Source organism: Pezoporus flaviventris, unplaced genomic scaffold (assembly GCF_033815535.1).
Source record: "Pezoporus flaviventris isolate CSIRO_AGI_PZ_B2104156 unplaced genomic scaffold, CSIRO_AGI_Pfla_v1 ptg000055l, whole genome shotgun sequence".
In the NCBI taxonomy this organism is placed as follows: Eukaryota; Metazoa; Chordata; class Aves; order Psittaciformes; family Psittacidae; genus Pezoporus; species Pezoporus flaviventris.
The window spans coordinates 1,836,377-1,857,919 of record NW_026892603.1 but is presented as its reverse complement, the minus strand read 5'-3'; the positions used below and the strand labels follow the sequence as shown (position 1 = coordinate 1,857,919).

General features: G+C 46.6%; 2 protein-coding genes across 2 annotated transcripts; both read right to left on the bottom strand.

Annotated features, from left to right (window-relative positions):
* Positions 1-311: 311 nt before the first annotated feature.
* On the bottom strand, positions 312-2,353 carry TWIST1 (twist family bHLH transcription factor 1). The gene is made up of 2 exons (XM_061469204.1): positions 1,294-2,353; positions 312-629 (listed from the first exon to the last, which is right to left on the bottom strand). Exon 1 carries the CDS (start codon positions 1,901-1,903, stop codon positions 1,337-1,339), a length of 567 nt encoding a protein of 188 aa, XP_061325188.1. The 5' UTR covers positions 1,904-2,353; the 3' UTR covers positions 312-629; positions 1,294-1,336.
* A 16,704-nt stretch (positions 2,354-19,057) lies between these two features.
* FERD3L (Fer3 like bHLH transcription factor) lies at positions 19,058-19,820 on the bottom strand. Its single transcript, XM_061469176.1, has one exon. The coding sequence runs from the start codon at positions 19,616-19,618 to the stop codon at positions 19,058-19,060; it is 561 nt and encodes a 186-aa protein (XP_061325160.1). The 5' UTR covers positions 19,619-19,820.
* Positions 19,821-21,543: the final 1,723 nt, after the last annotated feature.

Sequence of the window (21,543 nt, the reverse complement as noted above, 5' to 3'; positions counted from 1 at the left end):
GAATGCATTTAGACACCGGATCTATTTGCATTTTAACATGGGTCATCAATAAATAAATAAAATGTTTTTTTTTCTCAGAGGAAAAATAATAATAATAAAAAAGTTAGGAACCGGGTATATAACAGCTAGAGCCCAGCTTATTCCCCCCTAAAAAAAAAAAAAAAAAATTGGTTTTCATCTCTACAGGGATATTTTTTGGTTGATTGGTTGGTTTCATTCAAGAATGAAGAAAGTCCACAATAATGTATTTCCTTTCATCAGTGGCTCATAGACACGACCTCTTGGGAATGCATGCAAAAAAAAAGGCAAATAAAAATAAAAAAGTTAAATTCCAACATTCTTCGTCAAAATAAAAAAAAAAAAACTGTTTAGACTTCTATCAGAATGCAGAGATGTGTGGATTGTACCGACGCCCAAAGTATAGTCACTCTCCAAAGCCCTTGTCTCTTTCCTTAAGTGCTCCCCACGCCCTGCTTTGAATTTGGATATTGCTGAACCCAGGACACTCTTTTAATTTCCAATAAATCCTTGGTACTTTTTTTTTTTTTTTAAGACAAGACCAAATGGATCGTATCCAACTTCAGAGTCTCTAGATTGTCCATTTTCTCCTTCTGTGGGAACAATGTCATCTGCAAAAACCCAGAGACGGCGGAAAACTCGTTACTGAAATGAAAGACACAAACATATCTTCCTACACCTCTCTGTCTCTGGAAATACACATCTTGGGAATGAGTGGAGGAGGAAGAAGCCCCTGCCTCCGCCGAGCAGGGGGTGCGGTGGCCAAGTGACACTCCAGCCCGGCAGCTCGCGGTGCCAGAGCCGGAGAAGGGGTAGGAAACCCTCACCGGGAAAGACAAGAGCGGATACAGATTCTCTCCAAAATACTAGCAGGATCACAGCTGGAGGAACCATCCCAGCAGCCCCGCTGGCTCCGCAGCCTTTGGTGAAGAAGTGATCCCAGGCCGGCCCCATCTGGCCAGGGTGCACCCGCGCCACCGCCGCCTCCCTCCCGCAGCCCATCCCCGCCGGCAACAAGTTTGGGCCCCTCGAGGCCGGAGCGCTCCTTGGGCTGCACAGGGGGAGGGACGCACTGCGGTGGTGGAAGGCTACTCCAGCCGCCCAGCTTTCCGGCCGGCCCTGGAAGCCAGGCCCCGCCGGACGGGGAGGTTCCCTCTCTCCTCACGGTCACTCGTGCCCGGCCCACGGCGCAGCTGGTGGTCCCTTGCCTCCTTCTCCAGCCCTTCCTCCCTCCAACCTTCTCCCCGCCAGTTTCGGAGTCCTTCCCTGCCTTACCTAGGGCTCCTGCCGGGGAGATGCGGGTGGGGGACGCCGCCTGCTAGTGGGATGCGGACATGGACCAGGCGCCCTCCATTCTCCAAACCGAGAAGGCGTAGCTGAGCCGCTCGTGAGCCACATAGCTGCAGCTTGCCATCTTGGAGTCCAGCTCGTCGCTCTGTAAGACCTGGTAGAGGAAGTCGATGTACCTGGCCGCCAGCTTGAGGGTCTGGATCTTGCTCAGCTTGTCCGAGGGCAGCGTGGGGATGATCTTCCGCAAGGCGGCGAATGCTTCGTTCAGCGACTGTGTGCGCTGCCGCTCCCGCACGTTGGCCATGACCCGCTGGGTCTGCAGCTCCTCGTAGGACTGGGGGCTGCCGCCGCCGCTGCTGCTACCGCCGCCGCCGCCGCCGCCCGCCCCGCACTTCTTGCCCCGCTTGCCTTGGGCCGGGCTGCACGGCTCGTCCGCGGCCCCGACGGCGCCGCCGGCGCTGCGGCGGCTGGAGCGCCGCTTGCGCCCCCCTCTCTTGTTGTTGGGCAGCTGCTGCCGGTCCGGCTCCTCTTCGCTGTTGCTCAAGCTGTCGTCGGCGGGGGAGACTGGAGAGTTTGACTCGTCCTGCTGCATCATCTCTGGGGGCAGACGCGAGAAGCGGGCCGGGAGGGGGGGGAGGGCAGGGAGAAGAGGGGGGCACCTAACCCGCCAGCTCCCCCTTGATCGGCTGCTTCGCTGGCCTGCAAGGAGAAGGAGGAGGAGGAGGGAGGGAGGGAGGGAGGACCTCACTTTGGGGGGAGGGGGGATGGCATCAGGATCCAAGAGGAAAAAACAAAAGCCAACAAAAAAAATTCCCTCCCGATCCCTCCTTGGAGCCCCTTCGAGGTGTCTGGGATTGGGAGAAAGTTGAAGACTTGGAGGTTCTTATAGCTCCTGCTGGCGGAAAGTTTGGGGGCAGCAGTGTCATTGGCCTGACGTGGAGAGGAGGGACTTTTGCTGAGTTTTATAGGAAAGTTTCCGCTTCCCCCCCTCCACGCCCTCCCCCAATTATTTTTTTCAAGCCATTCACAAGTGATCTGCCCCCACCCCCCCCCCCCTACCCCGCACACACGTACATCCTTACCCCAACCCCTTTCTCGGCTTCCCTCTCCGCGTTTTCTCCCTCAGGCTCCTTCGGTTGGAGCTCGGCTCGGGGTGGTGCTGCGGAGCCGGGGCAGGAGGTGATGGGGTGCCTGTGCACCCACCCGGGGCTGCGGACGGGCCAGCTGGGCTGCTCAGTGCCCGCGCCGGGGGGCGGCTGCCCCGGAGTCGCCCGTGTCGCTAGGACTCTCTCCTCTGCAGCGGGCACGGCTAGCTGCTAGGGGGAGAAAACTGAGATTACCCGTGGGGCAGCATCCAGGCACATCCTAATTTTGTCCCGCTCTTGCACACGCCGCTGTCCCGTCACCAAGCTCCCCCGGGGTCTGGGTTTGCGAGGGAGTCGCACATTTCTGGGCTGGGGAGGAGGGAACAGCACAGCCTCGTCCTGTCAGGCTGAAGGACTGCGCTCGGCGAAAGCCATTTCCGAGGTGGAAGCAGCGGGGAAACTAAGCACTGATTTCGCACATACGCACCAATCCTTGAGCTCGCCTTAATAGAAACCCGGGAGGATCCGCGTCCCCAGGCTGGCATAGCAGAGACAGGAGGGCGTGCAGACCCTCTCTGCCGACACTCCGTGCCTACCGACAGCTCACTGCAGCTCGCCCTCTCTGCAGGCGCTCGAGTCCGGCGCTTCCTGGGAAGAGAGCTTATTTATTTTAAATGCTCTTTTATGTTTGCAGCCCAAGCTATTTCTCCCCATCCCCCGCCTTTGTGCCTCCTTCCCCGCTCTCCAGCAGCACAGAGCAGGTGGTGTGTCTTTTTAACAACAGCTCAGATTCAAACGGGAACGCCTGGGAAGGAAAGCTAGGAATTGCCATCCATTAGTAAATGGGGCGATGCACTTTTGCTGCAACCTGCGAGGACACCGCATGCCACCGCTGTCGGCCGCTTCGACGGGGTACCTCTGGGCGCGGGGGGAAGCGGGAAGCCCGGTGCAGCGCTGCAGGTCCCCGGCTGCGCTTGAGGTGGGAGGGTGAATGAAAGAGCAGAGGAGCGGAGAATCCCAGGGACGAAAAAGACGAGGCTTCTGGAAGAGCGCTGTCTCCTGTTCAGGGAAAAGAGCTCTCCGTCACCTCTGCCTGGGGACTCTGCTTCTCCGGGTAGAGGCCTCCTACCCCAGGCGTTGCGAGGGGTCAGGACCCCTAGGCCGCCGCCGCCAAGGGGCGTCGGGCCCGGCCCGACACGGCCGATATCCTCTCTCCCGGCAGCAGCGCCCGGCGGGAGGGAGGAACTGCCCCGCCGCTTCCTCGCTGCCCCTTGATTAGTTCTCTTCCTGTTCTTCCATGCCATGATGTGAGCAAATAGCTGTCTGCCCTAAACCTTCTTTTGTGGGAGACAGCTGGAAGCAGGACAAGGAGAGGAGACAGGGACTGGTTAATAGGGAAGGGAAGGCACACCGACATGCAGACCCACAGTGAGCCAGCACAGCTTCCTCGCTTTTGTCTTGTTCCTGCTGCGTGTGCTGCAACCCATAGGCCTCTCCACTCCCCTTGACACTACGGCTTGTCTGGGGAGCTTCAGGGGTTCCCTTGTGTTGGCAGGAGCTGCTGTCCTAAGGTAAGAAGATCTGTTTCTCCTTTCACCTCCCTCTCACCAATAATTTTGGCTGTGCCCGGAGCCTCAGCATTCCTCTGGGGTGTTGAGCAGTGCCCTTACAGAGGAAAGGTTGGAAACAGTAGCTGTGCGCATCTGGAGGCAGCTCTGGAGGCTTGCCTTGCCTTGCCTGCATTTCCCTCTTTCCTTTCTCTCCCATTCATCAAAAAAACAAAGTGCAAATCCAAACCTATGCAACTATCACCTTGCTGAGAACAGATGCTGGGGTTTTGCCATGGAACAGGAGGAGGGTGTGCAAGTGAGGCAAGGACAGGTGGTGATGGAGTGTTATATGGTTTGGAAAATGACACAGAGAAATGCAGGGAGGGAGTGACATATGATTGGGGTTGACCATGGTAGATGGTTTGGTTTAGGGTCAGTTACTCTTCAGGGAAACTGTAGCAAAGGCAACCGGCAGTAGTTACAGAACACACGTGGTGCTGACTGGGACCTGCATGCTGCTGTATAAGCCATGGATGCACAGAAAATCCTACCATTTTTATTTTGCTTTTTGATTTATTGTTGACTTAGAAACCATGTGCTCAAGTACCACCACAGGAGTACAGGGGCAGGTGAGCTGTGGTGGCAGTTGTCTGGCCCCAGGGAGCTGCTGTTGGGCTGTCTGCATGAGCCTGCCTGGACCCCCCAGGCCTGCTGATGAGCAGCAGCTCTGCTGGTGCTGGAGTGTGTGGAGCTGTCTGGTGGAGAGTGGATGTTCAGGGAGTCATGTCTGGGGGTCTGTGTGAGAGAGAAAGACATCCTGGAGTGTGAGGTGTGTTTGTGTGTGCATGCACATGTATGGCTGATCTTTTGCAGTATTGATACATGTGGGTTGGGAGGGAATGGGAGCAGGCACTGTGCAGTGTTTAAAACAAATCAATTCAATTCTGTTTTATTTTGTAATATACAGTGTTGACGTGGATGGAGGGGGAGGCTTTTTATTCCACAGTAAACCAGTAATCATCATGAAGTTCATACAGTATTAAACCATCTGTTTTGAACTTCTAAAAGCCACTAAGGCAGACCTGCAAACTCTGGAGCATGGGATGAAGTATATTACGCCCTGTTCTCTGCTATGCATAGGCGTGGTTTGGGTGAGGATTCCCCTTGCTCCTTCGGCAGGCTGTCAACCCTGCTTCACTCTTTTGAGGTGGCAAGCACAGCCGCAAGCAGCTTCAGAGCTTTCCAGGAATATTTCCAGGTCCATTCATGAAGGCTTGCCTGGGCCTCAGCTCAGGAAAATGTATGCTTGTGGGATCAATACTTGCAAGGGGCACTGTCAGGACACAAAGGGCTCCAGCAGTTTGTAATCTGTGGAATAATGTATAACACAGGTAAAGTAGCCGTCTAGATTACAGGTGTGGGTGTGAACATGGAACTGAATAAACTACAAGCTCCTAGAAAGATGAAATGAGGAATAAGTTTAGCAGAATGACAGAACAAGCCAGCTGTAATTATTGTTGTCATGGCTGATAACAGGGAAACAGCTGGAAGGGATCTCCACCAGTGATATGCTGGCCCTTGTACAGCCACGCATTTGCTGCTGAGACACCCTCTAGCTGGGACAAGCAGGGTCTGCCCTAGCCAGGCAGAAAACACCACAGCTTTTGAATGGAGTAGGCTGACAGTTTGATTCCTTCTTTGATTTTTGTTTCAGAATGAATGAAAGGTCTGATTTTGTTTTCATGTTTATAAATCAGTGAAGAAGTTTTAGAACTAATGTGCACAAGACCTGGTGGTTACAATTGCAACGTTGCCCACTGGTATTATGTGCATACAAACAAATTGCAATTTCATTGCAGCAGGCTGTTCAGTATTCCCCATACATTATAATTTATCTCTCAAAGGATGTTCTCCCTGATAAAATACCAAACTCTCTCACTGGGATTTCCTGGGATATTTGCCAGTGTAATTATTACATTGGTGGACACTTAGAGACAGGCTCTGTGAGTATTTTTTTTGTGGAACCCTTCAGTCCAGTGTTTCTTCAGAAGCTGTACCTTCAAGACCTGCTCAAAGGCCACTGAAATCAATTGAAGTTTCCCCACTAATTTCCTACAGATGCTAGGTGAAAGCCTGGTCGAGACCAAATCCCTTCAAAAGGGACACGAGAGCACCCAGCAACTTTCCACACTGACATCTAAGCTGCAATTTCCTCTGTATTCAAAGCACATGAGGGAAGGAATCTTTCCCACATTAGGAGCTGCAAACTCTGTGCCTGCCTACAAACGTGCAGAGCAACAGCAGAGCAGGCAGAAAGCACATATAAAGGGTCTGGGTGCAAGACCCCTTTTTCTGCTTCTTTCTCCTTTTTTTTCCTTCCTATTCACCGCAGTAGGTCGTAGAGGAGAGGAGGATGTAGAGCTGCGGAGCATCTCGGTTAATGCAGGGCCTGGAGGGGCCGGGGACAGCGCCTCGGAGGCAGAGGGTCGGCGGGCTGTGCGGCCGGCGGCCACCGGAGGGCACGATTCCCCGCCAGTCCTCGCTCCCAGGTGAGTGGCTCCACGCTCAGGCAGGGCTGGCGGGCAGCAGCTCTGCGCCGGCGGAGCCCACGTCCCTCAGAGCTGTGTCACCCGAGTTCCACGGGCGTGAGGTGCTGCCCGCCCGCTGCCGGCTCTCTTGCACAGATTCCTGCCAAGCCGCCGACATTTCGGCGAGCCACGAGTGTTTTTTTTTTAACTCTCTCGGGAGGACTCGCATAGGCACAGCCCCTCTGTGGGGCTGGGGAGGCACAGGGGACCGGCACACACATCCTCCGAGGATCACGAACACTTCCCATCGGTGTGCTTCTATCCCACATCGCTTTGCCACTTGCTTCGTTTGGAAGCTCTGGAAAACAGAAGGATAACACTGGAAACTTTCAAGGAACCAGTTTCATTGTCAAAACGATTTTAACAACGATTTTAATTTTATTTTATTTAAACTCGTTGTGATGTGGACATTCATCTAGAAGTCCTAACGGCTTGCTGGCAAAGGAGGATGTAACAGTGGCCTGTTTGTTTAACCTCCCAGAAGCGAAGCCTTGTTGCTTTCCTCACTCCCAGCTTCCCCAAGGGGGTCCCGGGCCCAGCCGGCCCTCGCCGCTGCCTGTCCGGGGTCGGGGCTGCGCTGGCGGCAGGGAGCGCTGCGTCGCCCCGATCGGGCCTTTGCCTTGTCCCGCATTCTCCCTTCTTCCCAATCCTCCCTTCAGTGCAAGGATGGGAAAACCAACGTCCTGTTAACCAAACCAGCGATCCGACATAGGAGACAGGTGTCCCAAGAAATTAAGATCTGAAATTATTTGCAACACGTGTTTTAATATATTTTATTTATATAGGTTTTATTAAGCTCCAGATAGAATTCGTGGCTGTGGATGAGGCTTTTTAAGCAGAGCATAAGTGGATCATACTCTTTTTAAGCAGAATGTGAATATTTAAGCAGAGCATAAGTACCACTCAGGCTTCCATGCTTTGGCATACCCTACCCAGGTATTCTCTCCTCTACTCCAGAGAAGACCAGTCCTTCCTACCAGAAGAGATCAACATATCTAATGCTGTGGTAGAGCTTTGACACTCATTGTGGCTCAGAGTCTTGTTTATGTGGTTTCATGGTTAAATCTGAAAAGACTGCTTAGCAAAACAAGCTTATCTTCACTCCAGGGGATAATAATTATTTATATTAATAATGGAGCTTGTTTGCTATTTCAGCTCCTTTTATTTTTTTTTTTTTTTTTTTTTACTTTTCCATCTCTTCTGTCTTTCTTGAACTACTTAAATGTATCTTTTCTGTATTCTTCCTGCTCCCACACATTACTGAAATCTATATATTCAGTCTTTCAGTACACATGGCCCATGGAAACTCCATAAAACTTCAGGCCTTTTTAGCCACAAATTCTGCTTTTTCTTCCAAGGCTGGGGAGGGCACATCTCCAGCACGGATGATGGATAAAGCATTCCACAAAACCTTCTTCTTAAGGGTAGACTCAAACTCTCCCTGCAGCTCATGCTATTAGAGTCAGAGTCCTAGAGCCAGATATTCAGTATGAAAGTGGGCCTTTCCCATGTTAGCCATGTCTGCATCCTAGGGAAGAACCCCCTGTGCTTCCTGCTTCCTACTCAGTGTGGTCTCCCTTAGACTTACAGTTACTTTTGGGATGTTGCAGATAAAAATGAAAAAAAGGGTCAGGTAAGAAACAACCATGACTCACAAGAACCCCATAAGAGTTCATTAGACAGGGTAGTAGGTTCTCTTTACCTCTGAGGCAAGCAGCAAAGCCTGGTGTGAAGGAAAGGGCCTGGAAGATCATCCTATCATACACATGTGCTCTCCTAGGCAAATGGACATGGTTTTTTTGATTGGTAGCCTGATTGAATGCCAAGTCTGCAAGTCGGAACCCATTCATCTCTTCCTCCTCACACTTCAAGATCACACAGGGGCTGACTGTAGCCATGCAGAGAAGGGGAGATTGGAGGCAAAAGGTTCACAGAAATGAGCACCCATCTCATTTTTTCCACAGTTACCTTACTTCTAAGAACACCTGCTTAGAGTTAGATCTTCTGAGGGAGCAGGGGTTTCCAGGGTTTTGTGGGAGAGGGTTCCCAACCTTGCCAGGTTGCATTTCCTTTCGGAAAAGGCAGTCAGAGTGGAATCAAAGTTTATGTATTTCTTTCTAAGTGGGGAATTTATAATTATTTTGTGCTATGGGTTATCAGCTGTGATACCTAAAGATCTACTGTGCATCATTACCCCTCATTTTACAGCCCCAGTCTCATTTGCCTCCCACTAGAATGCAGGATGATGATTAGCTGACTAGAGACTGATCTGGCCCTAGGTCCACACCCTGGTTTTAATTTCTAACAAAAGGGCATATAGTAGGTCACACGATGAAGCTGATCTAGGGCATTGATCTTCAATGCAAAACTCCAAAGGCAATTTTCCAGAAGAGCTGGTAGCTTATTAATATGTTAAAGTAAATTCACACACATTCACTGTTCATGTATGTGTGCATGCATCCAAGCATCTCTCTGTATACTCTGACGTCCAAAGAAGCATCTGTATTTGTATCTACGCTGTATTGTAAAATACTGCACTGCTTCTGCCTTGAAAAGTATCTATATCAAACATATTCTCTCGCCAAAATCTACTATCTGACCTTGAAGCACTAAAAATAGTGTATGTCAGAAGCAGAGCAATATTAGTTCCCTATTTTAGAACATTTGTGCTTGCATTCATTAAGGACTTGGTCCAAAATCCTTTGATGTCAAGGAAAGTGTTTCAGTAGACCTTGGATCAAGCCCTAAAATGGGTCAATTAAACTTCAAATAAAATAAAATGAAAACCGGTCCAGCCTAAGAGTATTGTTGAATAAAAATAAATATTCAAGAGGCTGCCTTTAGAGTACAGGGTCATTCATTGTTCCCGAATGTTTAGCTGAATTTGTGGAATTTTCCATTATTAAAAAATAATCCTTTGCGTGAAGGTTGTAATTTGTTTTCAGTCTTCAAAACATCCACATTTTGCTGCACAATAGAAATGTTGTTCTTTAGTAAGTGCAAAGATGATTTGAGCTCAGTGGTGTATGTATGGGCTGGACCCTACACAGTAAGATATGGTCCACATTTTCAAAGTCAGAGCAGAGACTTCATTCCAAAATACTCAGCTGACTCTAGAATATGTTCATCTTTATGTCTCAATTCATATTTGAGCAGTTTATGAATTTTTGTAATGTCTGAGCTAACATTATTCTTTGCTGTTACACACTTTACAAAAGGGCTAATGCAGCTCTTGGTGACAGCAGATATAATTAGTCTTACAGGCAGATGATGTGCAGTGGAATATAGCAAGGGCTTTATTACAAAACAGTGAAGTTTACATCTGCATTTGGTAATTCTTTTCTCTATAACAATACATAGTATTTTAGAGCATACCTTTCAATAACAAGAAAAAAGAAGGCAACATAAAAGCAAACTACAGTCTCACAGAGTTTACTGCACTGTTTCCTTCTAGTCATTGTATCAGAGATTTGGGTAATTTGAATGATGTATGTCTGCAGGAATTTTTGCTGAACGAGGATAATTTGACAGTAAACCAGTCATTATTCCTTTCAAAGAGATAGAAGCTTGATCAATTATATTGCAATGGCTTGCAGCCATATCCTATCTACAGTGACATTTATGATCTATTTGGGTTATCCCCAAGTGGCCTTCAACCTAGCTATTATCTGCCAACATGTTAAACTTTTGGTCATTCAAAATCCTTTAGTGTCTTGGAAAGACTCATGATGTTGTCTTCTGGCCAGATTCCATTATGGGTAACTACAACTTTATCTGCATTCAGTGTATGTAATTGAGTGGCTGTGGTATGGCACACTGTCATTTGGCTTGATTTCAATCAACTAAGACAATTTTCTGTATTTTCTCTGCTATAATATTGTGTCATGTTGCTGTATGAAGTGAAACAGCTGCCACATTCTCCTTCCTAAAGACGCATCCCAGAATGGTCTGTCTCTTCCAAGAGAACAACATAGCCTCCAATTTGGCAGGTAAAATTTTGCAACACCAAATCCTTCCGTCTGTGGTTCATGCTGTCAGTTCATTGCAGGAACTAATAGTCTGGTCTAGATGTCAAGCTATCTGATTTGTTAGTGTAGCTGGCGGGTTAACCGTCTAAGTCTTACTGTTTCTGTACAGAATTTACTGTGGGTAGTAAATTTCATTCCAAAAAAAAAAGAAGAAAAATAACCATGTTTAAAGATTAGACACACTGTTGAGAAATTATGTTCTTAATGCTAAATCAGATGTATAATAGGAGGTACTTCATAATTGCTTACATCAAGGATAAGGAGCCAACACAGAGGCATATAGACAGTACAAGAAACAGCCCTTCATATTCTCACAAACCTAAGATCAGAAGCTAGCTATACTGCTGTAAAGAGATAGAAGATTCTCTTTTATTCCTCGTGGTTATGGGATACATTGAACTTCTTCACACATACCCCTCCCAAACTGTTCATTGAGGCAAAACAAAAACAAAAACAAACCAAAACCAAAACAACGAATTTCCACTGCTTCTCATGTCATAGAGGTTAACAAAGTATTACATGGCAAAAAGTTGCCTTTAAACTCTGCTTAAGAGCATTTGAAAATGGTATCTGAAATCCATGCTGGAATAGGTACTACTACAAGGGCACCAAAATGGAAGGGAATGGGTTAGCTGCTCCCCAGTAACAGCTGTGGCACCACAAATAGCAGATAGCATCACCCTTTTGCAATACAGATGCAGGAGACCAGTGCCATACAGGTAGTTGTAGCATTATCCATAGATTGGAAAGAAATGACAGCAAATGTAGCTTGTACGTTCTCTAGATTTTCATTGATCCTCCATTGTGCTGTCAGGATTTCTACCATGCCACTGCAAAGCATACACTACTAATCTCCATGTAGACGTCCTGTCATTTGAAAATATGTCATTGGATGTTTTCAACAAAAGATGAGACTTTGGGCATGAAGTTCTTTGTTTGTCTCTGAGGTCACACTATATGTTTGGGGTGATATTGGGTGTTTCTGTGATATGGAAGTGATTCAGAAACCCTCCCAATAAAGAATGTTAATGACCCATAGCTTCAAGACAACTGTGTTTTGGCAGGGGAAACAGAGTTGAAGGTGTTATTAGAACTTTTTACTTTCTGTGCCATTCTCAGCTACCTAGTATGCCTTTTCAGCTTGGATGCCAAAAACACTCACCTTTAACTCCAAAATCCTCTGCAGTCGAAGACTTGGCTTATGCACTGGATCCTTCAAAGGATTTGGTCTGTGGGACACAAAAGATTCATGCTTTTACTGCTCTGAAAGAGAATATGAGGAATCTCTTTTTTTTTTTTTCAGGAAATATGCTTCTATATTTTAAATATGACAAGTACCATATGTTCACATCACAGCTTTTGTAGAACTCATTTCTCTCCAAGGGCAAAACCCCATGCTACAAACATCACAGAACTTCCTCAGTATAATGTGGTTCCTTCTATAGGTATGGCAGTTGGGATCGGAGAGGGGATACAACCATTCAGTTCCTGGATGTGTGGAACATACCACTATGAGAATTGACTTATGATGTTGCCAACTTACATATGGTTGACAGAATAAAGTGATGGACATATGCATGTCTCCACATTTAATGCCTTGAGGCTGGTAAAGGTGTTTTCAGCAACAGGACTTGAACTCCATCTTATCAAGGTTTGGTTAAGTAGTTTAAGTACAGTTATCAGTACTTTAGTGAAAGCTCTGTTTGTTTATGATTAAAATTTGGGTTCTGTATGTCAAGAAGGTGGCACCTGATGAAGACCTAAACTATCAGTTTAATCATGCTTGGCAACATTCATGATAACTGCAAAGAAAATGTAAACTGGCTCAGATGTAATATCAAATGAATTCCACACGTCTTCAAGTAAGGCAGGGAAAGATCTGAGATAGCCATTCATCTCACAGTCTCTCAATCATCTTTACCCTTTTCTTTTTTCTTTTTCTTTCTTCTTCCATGACCATTATTTATTGTCCGACAACTTCTCTTGCGTCTGATAGTTTGCAGAGTTATGAGAATCAAGGATGCTGCAGTTACTGCAGTGTTCTGTCTTATCATTAAAATGATTAAAAATAGATTAAAGCATCTTTCTGCATATTCACTTAATGCTCTTGACTTTTTGCCTTACATGTAATAATATTAACAACAAAAATATGAACAACTTAAAAGTGTAAGTACTCCCAAATGTCCCAGATGATATTGCTGAGTACTAACTCTCTGATTCAGCTCAAAGTTATGTAAGAATAATTTTGAAATTATTCCTGTACTCCAAAAATTTCCTGCCAACTCAATAGCTTAGTTATGTACACTATCCTAAAAGACTTCATAAGAGCTTAGATGGCCAACATCAGGTCCAAGAGCACCTTGAAACATCTGAAACATTTCAGTGTTTGGATAATTACATACTTTCGGGGCCAACCCACATTTCTCTTTGGAAAATATTTCCCCCGCATGTCTGCAGACAACAGATGGATCATATGATCTCTGCATTCTGTAAGATGGCATAATTCTGGCAGACTGTCAGTTAAGTGAAGGGGACTGATTTCAGATCCTCATTAAGAAAATATACAACCACACGGAGTGGACTGAATGGCAGAATGTGATCACTGGCGCCAGCTTAAATGGAAAATGTAGCACACTGTTGCAACATGAAATCTGATGTGCTGTGGCTGGATCTAGCTCTACCGGGTTTTGTGTTCATTTTTCAAAAAAATGTGTTCTAATGTCGACATTCTTTGTATTGCAAGAGCCCTCTGTTTGCCAGCAGCGAGAGCAGAGCAGTGGAGGGGTGCAAAGTGAATTCAATGAGCCACCAGCTCTAACGTTGGAGCAGGGTGTCAAGGCTTTGTTGAGTCTTCTCTTACAATTGAAAAAGTTTCTGGGTATTTGCTGTGTATAGAAACTTTTCCTTGTATTTCTAATCTCTCATCATATTTGTTAAGGTGGGTGCTTTTTGCAACTGGCATTTTACTCAGCAGTACCCAGTAGAAGCAGCATGGGCCCTTTCCTTCTGCACAGCTCTGGGAGCAAGGCCCAGTGCTTCCTTTGAACCCCAGATTTCTACAGAAATCTGGGGTTCAAATCAGGACCTAAGAACCTGAGTAGGAATTCCAGGACACTGTAAAAAGAGTTATAATTTTCCAGCAGTACTGGATATGAGCACTAAGTGCACTGTAATCACTACTCACAGCTGAAGAGAAAAGAGCTAGTGGAGCTGCACACCTTCATTTCACCATCAAAGACCAAAATAATGACTATGAGTTCAGATTATAACTTTTTAAGGCTCTTTGTGAAACAAAGAACTCCGAAAAATCAGGATCTTCATATGATATCTCATCTTCATCACAGAAAAAAATGAATGATCCTAAATCACTGGTTGTTTTAAAAGTCTTTGCTAAGCTACCTTTCATCCAGATTAGATGTCATCTATCCCAGAGTAACCTGAAATATTCAAGCAGTGACGATGTTTGCTGTGGTATATTTATTCCCATATCTTTTGTACTATAGTCACCACTCTTCTCTCTGATAACTGTAAGTTTCAATGGTCAGAATTTAACAGAATTAAAGACTGCATAGTAATTAAACAATGTTAGGGAGAAAAAAAAAAAGAAAAAAAAAGAAGTGTCAATATCTGAATTGACTTTTCCTTCATTTTTCAGATCATTTATTTATGGTGAAGATGTTTCATGCACAGATTTCCTCTTTGCTGTTTGAAAAAATCATAAAATGCTCTATCTTCCCTTGGACCTATGTAAGGCTTGAAGGAAGACAAGACAGAGCTGGAGGTAGGATGGAGAATTATTATCTTTCTTCTGCTTTCAGAGCTTAAGAGGGACAGCTAAATCAACAGAAGGCTCTTTATTTCTCTTTTTAAAATTATGGCAGAGGTACAACATATGGCATAAGCAAGCCTAGCATCTCAGGCTAGCATGTGACAATAGGGATGACTGTCCTTCTGCACTGCAGTAACTCTGTGTGGGAACCATTCAACGTCCCTCAGTGCAGGAGGAGGTCGTCTGAGCCATAGCTACAGCACTGAAACCTTTGGAGCATGTTGAGATAACACAACAATTTCAGTACATTACAGTCCTTAAGGGTATATAAAACAATGTGAAAATTGACAATACAAAAGTAAAGATTACTGGAATGCTCCCCACCTTTGTCTTCTTTGAAGGAATAGGTGTGTGGGGACCCCTAAACTGGACTGTGGCTGGTAATCAGCAGAGTGGTGGCTGTGAAAAGTTTCAGAGGTTAAAATCTAGTACCAACCAGACCAAAGGATACACTTGAAACTAGGATAGAGAAGGGAAAAGGTAAAATCTGGGTGAAATACAGGCAAATTTTATAATCTTATCTGAGCTGCAGTTCTTAGAAAGCTAATTTTTTAAGGCAATTGCAGTTGAAAGTTTTTATTTGGTCAATTCTTTTAATCTTGGTATACTGCTGCGATGATACTGATTTAGTCTGCAACAAGCACGTTTGTTTTTTTTTTTTTTGAGTGAAGTTCAAGAGGAAATAATCTGAAGTGATTGTATTTAACAACTTCCTAAAAAAAAGAAAAACTTTTACTGTACTATAAAAAGACTATAAGCAACATGTCTATCCGTCCTTATAACTGTTCTGTTGTGTACATAGCAGGAAAGCTTGGCTGTCATTGTTGCAGACTGATAGTATTCTAGCCTAGTAAAAATAACAAATTCTTATGAAAAGGGGACTCAGCACACAGAGCAGTCACATTTTAAATCTCAGTATTTTGGCCACTTTTAATTAAAAAAAAAAAAGAAAAAAAAGTCCAAGTTCACTGAAAGGACCAAAGGACTACATAGAAAATATCTTTGAGAAGCACCATGGGTCTGAAAATAAATCAAATCCTCTCTTCTATCACTTTTACATAGTACCCACACGACTTCAAAACCTATTTTATTTTAAAGCTTGTAAAAGAAAAAGAAAAAAAAAATGTTGTTGGACTAAAACCTCACTTTTCAATTTCATCCTGGAGGGAATTTTTATAGCTGAGTTATAAACCCTCCACACTAGAGTGTTTATAATGGAAACACTGACAAATGTGATAATAAACACCAATCATGGGGCCATAGTAGCTGGTCAGAATGTGGATGCAGGGGTTTTCAGTGCTATCATAATATTTAGCTCTGTTTCCAGCACTAATTTGCTTAAACTTGCTTTCAGGTTGAGCAGCTGTAAAACAAGATCAGCCTGACTATAGATTGCAAAATCATTTGATTATTTATACTTCTCTTAGAAAGCTTGGAAATGTCTCTCAAATATGATTTCATTTACAGTTATTTTTTGGTTTATATGTCTGAATACTAATCGTAACACGATAGCTTCAAGGGAACTCAACTTTCTACCAAAAGACAGCCTTCAGTGGGCAAAGAGAATATAAACAAAACCTCCTCAGACCAGGATCTAAAAAATGGGCTATGATCAACCAGCTCTAATGCTTTAAAAAAAAACCTTATTATCTTTTCCCAGAAGTAATTGACACTGTCAGTTTTTGTTGTTAATGCAGTGATAATGGTATGGTGCTTTGGGGAGACCAAGGACCTTGGTGGCAGCAGGGTTTCTAAGTAAGGGAAAGGTCTTTTGTTACAGGGGGTGGAATCCTAGCTCTACTGAAGTTAGCAGCACTTCGATACTCACCCTTCATTATGGCCAGGGTTTCACTGACTTACCCAGCCTGACACTCTTACTGTGTTGTGACTCCACTGAGTAGGATGCAGCTACCTTGGGTTGAGAGGAGGGTGAGGGAAGAAGGAACTCTACAGTGTTGTAATGTCAGGGAGATGGGATCGCTCTCCAGAAAGAAGATTGTCTGAAGTGTTTCACAATATCATTGTATTCTTAGCAGACTGAGCTTCCAGGACTTTAACATGGACGCATGGGCCAAGTGCTGGATCAGTATGGTACTGTTTCTCTGTATTTCACTGTTTCACTGAGCTCTTCAAGTGCATAATGGCATGCTTTGGTTTTAACAAAGGTGTTTAAGAAAAAAATGCATCTGGACTACTGTTCTGGTAAATCTTTGCATGACCCAGGAAAAGCATGAAACATCAAAAATTAAAACCCCCTTCATCAGGTTCTCAGTTCCTATAAATCAATGTGTGGCCAAGAGGCTCTCTCAAAGTCTTTGGCATTATACAAAATGTATCTTGGTACTTCATCTGTTCTGTTTGCATATTGTGTTCATCAGCTTATACCACAATGGCATTTTTAATTTCTAATGTTATTTCTAGAACCAGTGGCTCATATAAGAATGTTACTACTGTTCTGTATTGCTGCTGAAAATTTCCAGTGATCGATTAAAAATCAGGATTCATTATTCAGGATCCAGATTTTTATTAGTATTTAAAGATAAAATGTAGTATTTTCTTTCTGCTTTTCTCTAGTCTTTAACACAAGTATGGAAAAACCTTGGATCTAGAACAAATTCCAATGTTTTGTTATTAAACTGAGAAGAGAAAGCCAATAATTTTTGAATTAACTGTAACAGACATGTTTACATTATGAATCTCTGAAGAGTCTGTGCTATATAGCTGTAATTTTCCAGTCACATGAGTAAGAAAAAAATATGAAAAGATACATAATCATGCTGTGGAAAGCGCAGTTGTAGAGAGATCATGGAGAAATAGTCCTAAGAAGTGAATATTGAATTGCATATTTCATTTTCTTTAAAGAATGTGCCTTCATCATTTTGCTTGAGACAATGGTAACAGTAAAATGCATCTGGGTCATGTGAACAGTTGATTTTAGAACATTGTTCACTCATAGTTCCTTTTCTCATTTTATTTTTAGAAACAACAACAAAAAAAACCAACAAAAAAACCCAACAAAACCCAACACAAAACCATCTGATGAGGTGAAACACCCCAGTTTCTAGAGAGGATCCAGCTGTGTTAACTGTCCAACTGCCTCTTGGAAAAAAAGCTTTCTGACAACTGTAAAGCAGATGCAGTGTGTGTAGTCAGGAAGGTAAACAAAAACAAATGGAAAAAGAAACCAAGAAACAAGTGAAAAGAGAAAGAATATTAGAGTATTAATGCAGGATATTAGATCACGCATGATAATATCAAAGTCCATGGAATGAGAAAAAGAAGAAGAGTCACCACAGAAGCTGACAAAACATGAGAGAAGAAATCAAAGAGGTATTAGAATGGGATTTAGATCTTTGCCATTCTAGCCTGAATCCAGGTAAATCTTGATATTCACTAATATACAACAATTTTACATCGTGGAGACAAAAGCTGTCCTGTAAAGTCACCCAGAGCGACTGCCCTGGATGGGACATTTCTCCTAAGTGTAACGCAGGAGTTAAACTGGACTGGGCCCTGAACAGGCTGATTGCTGCGAAAACGGGGAGGAATCCCGCTCCCTCCTGGGCAGCTGCAGGGGAAGTTCCAGAGGCAGGGAGAGACGGGGGATGGAGCAGCAGGGCAGGCACACAGCAGAAAGAGCCGCAGAGGCTTCTAGAGGAGACCCCGGGATCTCTACCCCTTTCCCAGGCGGGGTGGGGGCACGGCCACCCCTCCGCTGAAGCTCTCCCTGGCTCTCATCCCTGCCAAAGGCGGCTGCGGGACATTAGTAGACCGTGTCTCGTCCCCAGGGCCGGGCTCTCCCCTTCCCTTCCGCTCCGGCTTTTCAGGATGTATGTATTTATTTTCTCTCGTGCAGCAATGAAACATGGGTATGAAGGGTGGTCCAGTGAGAGAGAAGGGGTCTCCGCTTGACCTCCGCAAAATCAAAGCCCACAAGTTTTCTCTCTGAGGAGCGAGTAGACGGTTTCCCAGGCCGGCCCTGCCGGTGCCGGGGAGGCTGCGGTGCCGCCCCGACAGCCGCCACCCCTTACCCTCTTCGGGACGCCTCGCAGCCTCCCCGGCTCCTGCTCGGTGCTAGCGACGGCCCTGGAAGCCCACACGAGAGGACGGAGCTGGTCCCGGGAAGGAAATCGTGATAGCAAACGGTTGTGCCCAGATGTTCCACTTTACTGGCCCTGTGACACGGCGGCATGGACTTGGCAGGAGGTATTTGAAAGAAAAGGGAGATGCTGTTTACTTTCCGAAGAAGCAGAAAGCCCTAGGTTAAAATGCAGAAGCTGAGGTTTTCCTAGTCCTGCCAGGCAACTGGGCAGGCAACTGAATCCGCTGAGAACCCATTCCTCAAACTGGCACCACCCTGCTGCCCTGCAAAGCCTTTCTCGAAAGCATCAGATTGCAAAAGTTTTAAAACAAACAGGCGACACAACACAGACCAAAAGGCCTCAGATATTCATTTTCCCCCATTACTTTTACAAATATTATATATATATTAGCAAATCTACACACACTGAATCTTTTCCCCCTCCACCCCAAGGCACTCTTCCCCCAGGCTCTCCTCATTGTTCATCCCGCACCAGCATGGTCCCGCCTGCAGTGTGAGGAGCCCGGGCAGAGCAGGGCTCTGAGCCTCAGGGAGCGAGGTGCACGGCTCCGGCGCTCCCTAGCTCGCCTACTGACTGCTGCAGCCGTCTAGGAGCTCAGTCATGAACGAGATGTACACTATGGCCAAGCGCAGTGTCTCTATCCGGGAGAGCCTCTTCTCGTAGGCGAAGGTGGGCACTTTCTTCCTCAGCTGATCAAAAGCCTCGTTGAGGTTGAACATCCTCTTCCTCTCTCGTATGTTGGCCGCTTGGCGCTGGGCGTAGGTGATAACTCGCTTTCTCCTGGGTCTGTCTAGGTGGGAAGTGCTGTGCATCCTCTCCTCTTCCTCCTCCTCTTCTTCGTCTTCGGGATTTCCATCTCCGAAGGCAACCAGCGGCAGCCCCCGGGCCATCTCCCCCCGGAGCGACAGGGCTCTGTCGCCGAAGGGAGGCCCAGAGGTGACCTCGCAGAGCCTCAGTCCCGGCCCAGCCCGGGAGGGAGCCTGGGGAGGCCCCAGGGAGAGGTCAGCCACGAAGTCCACCACGGATGTGCCCAGCAGCCCCTCCGGGCAGGGCACTTGCGGGGCTCTGCCGTGCAGCTCATCCAGCAGCCCCGGGAGCTGGTGGGCTGGGAAGAAGCTGGCTGACATCTTACTTCAGAGAAGGCTTAATCTGGTCCCCCATCCTCAGCCCCAGTAGCGCTAATATTTATAACACCTCGGGTAACAGGATTAGCGGGACTACAAAGAGCGGCTGTAAAATTTCTCGCAGTGATGCTGATGAGAGGAGACAGGCAGCCCCCTCGGGGACGCGTGTATGCTCCCGACAGAGGAGTCCCCAGCGAGTCAATCCTGTCACAGCGATCAAGGACAGCTCCTGCTTGGCAAAACCCTCCGCTCTTACCTGCTGAGCACTTTTATCTCTTCTTACACACCCGCAAACAACAGATTTTCAGCCTCTTTAAAGCCCGCAGCCACAGATCCAGGTCTCCACTGGGCTTGTTTTCCTGCTTTTTGTCGGGATCTCTGAACCCCGAGAGCCAGGCTGACAATTGATGTCAGGCAAGTGCATGTACGCTTTTAATGATGTCCTGAAGAGGAGACCTGCACGCAGAGGGTCACTGGGGAATGTTTACCCTGTATCCCGGCGCAGTGGGAACTGAATGACAGGACCTCCATTAGCCTAAGTAAGCATTGTAGGGGACCCGATATTGCATTCCCAGTAGTAACTGTTGGAGTCGTCTCTCCATTCCCCCTAAATCCCCTTCAACTAGAGTTCAAACATCTTTCCAGTCTAAGGCTGCTTCTTAAAGCTCATTTTGGCTTAGGCACCAGGCAATTTCAAAGCACTTGCTTTGAAACTCTTTCCTCCTGCCCGTGAGACGAGGATAAGCTGGTACTATTCAGGTCAGCGGTTGCTCTTATACCTTTGGCAGAGGTGTCCCGGTCACAAGCGTTGTACAGGGGAATCAACCTGGCGTGCAGCACTGGCAGCGCTGGGTACACAGCACAAAATACCGTGAAACGCGTATAAACACACCCGTACACCCGACACCGTCGAATACCTTCCTTTGATCAAGGTTTCCTAGGGGACGGACGCTGGGGATCGTTTTGCTTTTGTCCTGGGAGGGCTGTGTCTTCACCCTCCCACACCCCGGACTGTCCCTAAATGTACAACCTGCCCCTGGCCATCCCTGGCAGCGTAAGACACACCCGGGCTGGATAGGATCAATTTTCTCCGGCACCGGTTTGTGTGCGCAGGTCGTTTAGGAGCTCTGGCCGTTGCTCTTGAGCTGCGCCCCTAAAGCCGTACCTTCGCCTTTGTCATGCGTTGTTGTTACTCTCGCTTTGCAGCTAATTAGTATCTAATTTATAAGGAGATTTCAAAGCCCATCAGATCAAAGGAGGCGGGTGGGGGCGGCCGAAGAATTCCGCTCCCCGAAAATCCTTCTTGTTTGTCTACACAGGACCGCAAACATTTCCCACCGCGGACCGGGATCTGCCGTCCTGCGCAACACTGTGAGCGAGCCGCGCATCCCCTTTTCCTGGGAAAGACACTTCCAGACCCAGCCCCACCTCTTCCCGCCGTTCCGCGGGCTGCCAGGAGCGGACAGGGCACTGGCTGCGCTGCGCGGCGAGGAAAGGTGAGCGAGAGCGGAGCTACACTGGAGAGCTCCGGGGCGGTAAGCAGCCGGTCCTGCGGCCCCGGGACAGCCCCCATTCCCCTGCCTTTCTCCGGGTCGAGAGCCGGCCTCTCCACCCTCTCCACGTCCTGCCGCACCACCACCAGCGCACCGCCTAAGCGGAGGACCCGTATCTGCTTTAATGATTTAATGGCCAGCCTAAGGCTTAATACAGAGCAAATAGCAGTGAGGCTGCTTTTATCCTTGCCAGAACTAAGAGTTTCTTTAGCGATCAGGGAGTCACTTATTTGGGGCAAATATTGTTCATTAAAACACCTGGTCAATGAACTAGTAACAGAGAGGTGCTGTAAATCATCTGTTAGAGAAGCGTTGACTGTTAAGAGAAGTGTGGAGACCATCCCAAAATCACAATGAGTTGAAGAGCTCTGAATG

Coding starts and splice junctions, on each gene's coding strand:
- TWIST1 (XM_061469204.1), bottom strand. CDS start 1,903: ATGATGCAGCAGGACGAGTCAAACTCTCCAGTCTCCCCCGCCGACGAC.
- FERD3L (XM_061469176.1), bottom strand. CDS start 19,618: ATGTCAGCCAGCTTCTTCCCAGCCCACCAGCTCCCGGGGCTGCTGGAT.